Source organism: Trematomus bernacchii, unplaced genomic scaffold (assembly GCF_902827165.1).
Source record: "Trematomus bernacchii unplaced genomic scaffold, fTreBer1.1, whole genome shotgun sequence".
Classification (NCBI taxonomy): domain Eukaryota; kingdom Metazoa; phylum Chordata; class Actinopteri; order Perciformes; family Nototheniidae; genus Trematomus; species Trematomus bernacchii.
Genome location: NW_022987714.1, coordinates 6,945,210 through 6,952,375, shown reverse-complemented (window position 1 = coordinate 6,952,375; position 7,166 = coordinate 6,945,210). Strand labels below are relative to the sequence as shown.

General features: G+C 37.1%; 1 protein-coding gene across 1 annotated transcript; it reads left to right on the top strand.

Moving 5' to 3' along the window:
• Positions 1-1,629: 1,629 nt before the first annotated feature.
• si:ch211-245j22.3 (uncharacterized protein LOC563798 homolog) lies at positions 1,630-6,227 on the top strand. The gene is made up of 5 exons (XM_034141249.1): positions 1,630-1,773; positions 2,306-2,438; positions 4,463-4,612; positions 4,889-4,994; positions 5,497-6,227. The coding sequence occupies exons 1-5, from the start codon at positions 1,703-1,705 to the stop codon at positions 5,631-5,633; spliced, it is 597 nt and encodes a 198-aa protein (XP_033997140.1). The 5' UTR covers positions 1,630-1,702; the 3' UTR covers positions 5,634-6,227.
• The last annotated feature ends 939 nt before the right edge of the window (positions 6,228-7,166 follow it).

The window sequence follows — 7,166 nt, the reverse complement described above, 5'->3', positions numbered from 1 at the left end:
AGTGTTTAGACTGTATATCTGTTAGAGCTGCAACTAATGATTATTTTTTTAATCGACATTAAAACTTTTTTTTTTGTACATTACATATTTAGACTACACTTTATCCAAAGCAATTTATACACACTAGAGCAATTTGGGGTTAGGTTAGCCATAACCGCCCCAGATTAAAGTATTTTCCATACAATATTTAATATTTTTGTTGAAGTCCAAGGTGATGTCTTTAATGTCTAGATTTATCTAAACAACCCCATAGTAATGCAGTTGTTTATATATATAATAAAGAAAAGTAGGACATGTAAGAGAGGCTGGAAACAGCCATTTCTGTTGTTTTGGCGTGAAAGACATTATGTTCGTGTAATTATTGTTGCAACTCTAACACGTGCATCTTACCCTCTATCATTTGTAAACCGATCAGTCAACGTTTGTGTTTCCCAAGTATAGAACATATGAACTGTGTTGCTTTTAGGCCATGCCATCATTCATGTTGGTGTGTCGGTCCACCATTTATATTCATCCTATGAGGACGACTTTTGAGGTGTAGCCTATCCAGTAAGAAATCTTGAAAAGGTTGTTGTGAACCACGAAGAATACTCTCTTTTCTCTCTGATGCTTGAATAACGAGGTGCCTTTGGACACGTCTGCTCAGACAACCTGGCAGCCTCTGAACCATTGGATTGACTTGAAGCACACTGCGCACATCATGATTGAAGCGAAAGCTTGCTTAAAACAGGAGTTTTAATGTCTCCCATACCTAACCAAACAAGCAGAGCTACAGAATCGTGCCATAGACACCGGCTGGTCTTTTTTAAAGGCAAGAAGTCCAATTTGTATTATGTTTTTGTATCTGTTCCCATGTTGTGGCTGTAATCTCCCTAGAAAGCTTCCACTTCAGCTTATTTGGTGGTGACTGAGTGATAAACCTGCTGAGTGGTCACATGTTTTGCTTTTGTCTTCTTTTGAAATTCACAGTAGATTGTGGAAGTGAACATTATGTTTGGATTTCTTGCCCTGCTTTGTGATTACTTGCATGCCGCCTTTGTATCAGTTATTGTTAGTTTTGGAAATGTGTTGCGTCATAAAACCTGGGAAATGAAGACGTAGTGGTGACACAGCTAACCGTCACTGCGCAGGAGGAAGAACATTAACCCTTATATATTGTGCTTCTGGGAGCTTAACCCTTGTATATTGTGCTTCTGGGAGCTTGTCACTGACTCGTTGTACAACTTCCTGCCACTTTATAAGTTCCTTCTTGATTGATTTTTGGGCCCCATTGGAAGCACTTACTGTATTTGTCCATTGCTGCTACTATCATCATGTCTGGGCTGTCTTCCCAGGTTGTCATGTTAATAAATATTAGTTTACCCTCAACAGGAAGCTCGGGCATATATCCACACTAAACAGCCACACTGAATTCAAACATTTAATTAGGCTTTAACACTTTTTCTCCCATATTTCTGTCTTCAGTGAGTTGATTGTGACGCAGCTACCAGCTTTATAGGTAATTACATTTGCTTAATACTGACGTTCACTGAACCCACGTTTCACGCTCCCGCCCCTCCCTCCTCCCCCTTGACGAGATTGGCTTTGAGTAATTTGTCAAATGTGATAAGGCAGTGGCTGGTGTACAAGCACGGCATAAACTGGGATTTATTGTGTGTGTATAAAGTGAGTAGTGAATGCAGAGCTGTTGCTCCTTCACAGAATGGGCCAGGCTGCGACCCTGCCTTGTAAGAGAGGCGGGTCTTATGTGATGGAGCTGCACGAATGGTACAGGTAAGATTTTCACTTGACTTTATAATGTACATTCATAGCTTCAACTGTATGGATGCAGCTTAAGGGTTTTATGTAATGGGTATGACCATGAAACTACCCTACTTACATCAAAACAATTATAATTGTTTTGTAGAATGCTATTGTTTAAGATAAAATGTAATTGTCTATCTTAAATTGTATCTACTTGCCCTTTTGTAACTTTATTTTTTTCTGTACTTCCTGTGGAATTGTGTTTCTAGCCCTTCTTTATTTCCATGACGATACACTGCTGCTTAGCTTTACTTTGCCATGTTATAGTAAAGTGGTTCAAAATCATTTGGCCTAATTAAATTACCTAAGAACTGTCCCTAGGTGTAAGCAAGCTTATAGGGGTAGCTTGACCTTAATTCTCTTAATTCTGAATTTAAAGGACATGTTTCTCCTGCTACAGATCTGACCCTCACCCAGACTGCCTCTGTGTTTTCTTGTGTATTACAATAACTGACATTGTTATTTCCTTTAAAAAACATTTGTTTCTTTGTTTTTCTGATAGGAAGTTTATTATTGAATGTCCAAGTGGGCTAATCACTCTTCATGAGTTTCAAAAGCATTTCTGCAATGGAACAGGGGGCAGTGAGTCAGCTGAGTATGCAGAACAGATATTTCGCACATTGGACTATAATGAGGTAGGAAAATGATTCTATGACTTTATGCTAAATATCTCACTAGTCTTAAAATGGAATCTTTGAATCTCAAGTCTGGAGGGATAGTTGTCCTACTTCACAAGATGATTGTAATTGATAAATCAAACAAATATATATTGGGCTACAACAAGTAGTCAACTAATTAATTCATCCATTAAACGTGGGGTAGGTAAGTTTGAGAAACCGGCTCGAGATACACTTTTTGTTATATTCCATGGAATGCTCTTACTGTAACATCCCGATAGCAATGAATATCTTAAGTGCTTTGACAAAAAATCCATAAAAAAATGTCATCTGTGGAAGCCGTAGTACTGTAAAAAGCACGACCAATCATTTTAGCCGGCCCGGCTAAAATAACTGGATGGCCTACCTGCCTGTCAGCCTTCCATCTGTGCACAAACTTATCTCGTGCCCTCATTGGTCATGTGCGCGTTCTTGTGTGTTGGAGGAGGGGCTCTGTAAGGAAGTGGCAGATTTGTTCCGGCTGTGTATTTTCAAATTCTAGCGAACTCGAGCTGGTTTCTCCAAAATTACCTACCCCACCTTTAACTAATTAAATATTATATAAGTAATTATTCATTAAAGAAATGGCAGAATATGCTGTTTTCAGCCTCTTGCTATTTGGAGATTTATATATTCTATATTCTATATATAGAGAGAGATCCTATTGAACTACAGTATATATTGTTTTTTTTACTGACACATCCAAAGACATTTTAACATCACATTTAACGGTACCACTTTACAATAAGACTACCCTTATAAAGGGGTTTACGAATAGTTTGTAATTCATTTATTAATTAGGTTGTGAACACTTTATAAATCATTAATAAGCTTTTATAAGACATGAGATAAACAGGGCAACTGTGACTGGTTGCTTGCCAAATAGTGAGCCCACGTGTATCTGTACTGCTAAGCCTTAAATTGGCTACCTAGCTTACTTTGTCTTCTTCATCAGCCAGCATCCTTGGTATCTGTTGTTCACTGAGTTGATTCTCAACTCTCGCTAAGTAGGCTTAGTCATGTTGCCAAATAGTGAGCCTGTGTTGATGTATGAAAACTATGTTAGAGATGGTTTATAAATGGTTCTTAATGATTAATAAAGTGTTTACAACCTAATTCATAACCTAATGATAAACCCTTTATGAATCCTTTATAATGGTAGTCTTATTGTAAAGTGGTACCCATTTAACTGAAAATGTGTCCAACGCAACTTACTCTAAGTGCATACAACCATTAAAGGGGACCTATCATGCAAAATGCACTTTTGTACGTCTTTTATACATGAATATGTGTCCCCGGTGTTCCAGGGAACTCACCAAGTGTCAGAAAACACAACCCTCTCTATTTTCCTCCATACCCAAATCTCAAAAAAAGGGCCTGCAACGGATCTGATAAAAACTGATCCAGATTTGAACACTGTCCTGACGTCAGGACAGTGGCGCTATGGCTATTGGGCCAACTCCACCAATCAGGAGGAGACAGCCACGGCCATTGCCGTTCGAAAGCGCTGGAGACGCTGTAGTACATATGCCAGGCCTGTAGGTGGTGCTGTTCTCACAGAATCAGCCCTTGCAAAAACAGAGCTAGAAATTGTCAAATTGAGCAAAATGAGGCATGGCTAAAATGCATGATCTGTTTGGTATTTGGAGAAAAAAAAAAGTATAAATATGCCTTATATAGGTATGGTCCTACACTATATTATTATAATATAGCATGATAGGTCCATTTTAAGTTACAAACTTTAAAAGAAAGTATCCTTGGGTACCTCATAAGCCATACCTTTTTAAGTGCTAATACTGAGGTGGTTTTTAGATCTATATTTCACATGTCACATAGGACATTTTTTCTCTATAAATGTATTGATTGAACAATTAATTGATTAGTTGAGAAAAAAATTATGGCCAGATTTTTTGGTAATGCAACCCTGAACACTTTATAATGTTGAAAATAATTAAGAGAAGTATATAACAATACAAGATGATAATGAAGGTGCTTCTCTTCAGGACGGGGTGGTGGATTTCAGGGAGTACGTCATGGCCATCAGCATGCTGGTTGAAGGCTCTGCTGTGGAAAAGCTGCGGTGGTCGTTTAAGCTCTATGACAAAGACAGAGATGGAGCCATCACTCGGGAGGAGATGCTGGAGATTATGCAGGTGTGTGTGTGTGTGTGTGTGTGTGTGTGTGTGTGTGTGGTGTGTGTGTGTGTGTGTGTGTGTGTGTGTGTGTGTGTGTGTGTGTGTGTGTGTGTGTGTGTGTGTGTGTGTGTGTGTGTGTGTGTGTGTGTGTGTGTGTGTGTGTGTGTGTGTGTGTGTGTGTGTGTGTGTGTGTGTGTGTGTGTGTGTGTGTGTGTGTGTGCACTTCTTGGTGTCACACTTTGTCATGTATCCAGCCATCATCTTTCAGTGCAGTGTGTTTTCATTTGTTCACAGGCTGTGAATAAGATGGGGGTAGCAGCTGATTTAACCAAACCCAACCCACTTACAGCTGAAGAATGTACCAACAGGATATTCCTGCGATTAGATAAAGACAATAATGGTAAGGAAATTATTTTGCATATATATTTTTAAAGAGTGCATATGTGGAATTTGTTTAAAAATGAAAACTCTGAAAAAATAGCTCAAATTGCCTTTTTCAAAAGTTATGAACAGAGTAGAACTGAGGTAATGCATCAAATAATAAAAACTGTAGCATTTGAAATGTCCACATGTTAAATGTAAATCTACTAAACATGATGAATTCCTCAACAAGGTGTGGAGTTCAACATATTTTGCTGAAGTTTGAGTTGTAAATGTTGTCCATATAACACTTAAATTGGAAGAAAAAAACAACTAATATTCTTCCCATGTGGTTTATTTAGGTATACAATTATAATTTGATGTTCCAAAATGATATTGACAGTAGTTAATTAACATGAAAACCAATTAAGCTCTTGCTCCCTTGTAACAACCCTTGCAGGCATGAATTAAGGAGTGTGTAGAACTAAATGATATTAAAAAGAGTCTGTCCTCCTCTCTCTGTCTGTGTTCATCGCCTTTAGCTATCATCAGTCTGGAGGAGTTCATAGAGGGAGCGCTGGATGATGATTGGATGAGGGAGATGCTGGAATGTGACCCCAACACTGTGAGGGTGGAGCGGCCCCCGGGAAAGGACCCTGCTTTGGGGACCCATGGTTGACCCGTATGGTTTAATATTTACTGGAAGCAAAGAAATTAACCGATGTCGATGTTTGTGCACCCAGCTTCCACTCCCTGTGACACTGTAGATCTGGAAAAGCACTAAAACATGTAGCTCTTAACCTTGAGATAATATTAAAAGCATTCATATTTGCCTTGTTTTCTATCTATATTAAATAGTATGGCTATCATAAAACAATGACATTTTAGTCCAACTTCCATTATAAACCCTTTAATCAGTTCCATGTAAAAATATTGTAATGTCTACAACAGCTCTTGTTTTACCTTGACTGCCTAGCACAATGTAACACCTGCCCTGCATACCTTTGCAATTATCCAGGATTTCCATTTAATGTAATTTAATTATTTATTTCCAGTTAATTTTAGATGCAGATATTGTACTTTTAATTACTTTGCAGACAAAGAATTTACTGACAAAACATATTAGTGTATAAAAAAATGTATGCAGTGTCTTTAAAATAAAAAGTTGTTGAAACATCTTCATCTTGATCAGCAACACAACGTGACAATAATTTTATCAAATGATATAATACGTAACAACAAAGGGTATTTCTGTATATGAGGTAATATTACTGTAAATGTGTCTGTACTTCTATTTAAATAAAACAATTGAACTCATAACGTGTATTTGTATTGGACTGTTTTTCACAGTAGTATGGCTACATTGTGGATATGCTACTTCCACCACTGACACTTCTAGACCGCTCGATGTCGCATGTGCTTGTTTCTGAACAGCTCCCAGACTCTGAGGAATGCTGCATTAAATGTTCAGCAAAACGTGGAAGATACCAGCGTCATTGAGGTCGACAAGTTTAGGGTTGTCAGTCTGCAGTTAAATGTGATTGTTATTATCAGTTTCCAAACAGATAAACAGAAAAGATGAATGGCTTTCAAAAAATAATCTTTGCGTCCTGTCCATCTCTGACATCAACAGTGAGGAGTTGTGTAGCGAAACACTCCTGTCCGATCTTCCATATATATTTTTTATCTCCTTTATTCAAGAAAATATAAACATCAAACATTATATTGACATAAAAGAAAGAAAGAAAGAAATATAAGAAGAAAAAAAAAGATAACATTTCAAGTCAAATATCAATACATTTGGTTTTGATTGCGTTGTGATTTTTACTGTTTGTAATAGTGGAGTCATATTATTGTAATTCTGAGGAAATATTTTAAAGAATTTGCTTTAGAGTCAGTCCATTAATTAATTCTTGTGAATGTAACATTCTACCCAAAAGATAATTCAAAAGTCATTTTAATCAAATCCATCACCTTTAAAGTGTATACAAATGTCCTCATCCTGAAGTTAAGTTAAGAAAACAACAGACTAAAACTATACAAAAACTGATAGAATTAATGACAAATTGTTTCTTCATGGAAATTACAAGAATAGTCAATATCAATTTTAAATGTCTCTAGTGTCTTTTTTTTACAGGATATGTACTATTTTGAATGATACTTCTTTAACTTTATTATTGAGATTACATTTGTCCGATCTTCCCTATGCGAC

What these genes read in the sequence shown, in the direction of transcription:
- si:ch211-245j22.3 (XM_034141249.1), top strand. Translation starts at nt 1,703, where the DNA reads ATGGGCCAGGCTGCGACCCTGCCTTGTAAGAGAGGCGGGTCTTATGTG. An exon ending in AGATGCTGGAGATTATGCAG is followed by an intron (nt 4,613 to 4,888) that starts GTGTGTGTGTGT and finishes ATTTGTTCACAG; the next exon opens with GCTGTGAATAAGATGGGGGT. An exon ending in ATTAGATAAAGACAATAATG is followed by an intron (nt 4,995 to 5,496) that starts GTAAGGAAATTA and finishes CATCGCCTTTAG; the next exon opens with CTATCATCAGTCTGGAGGAG.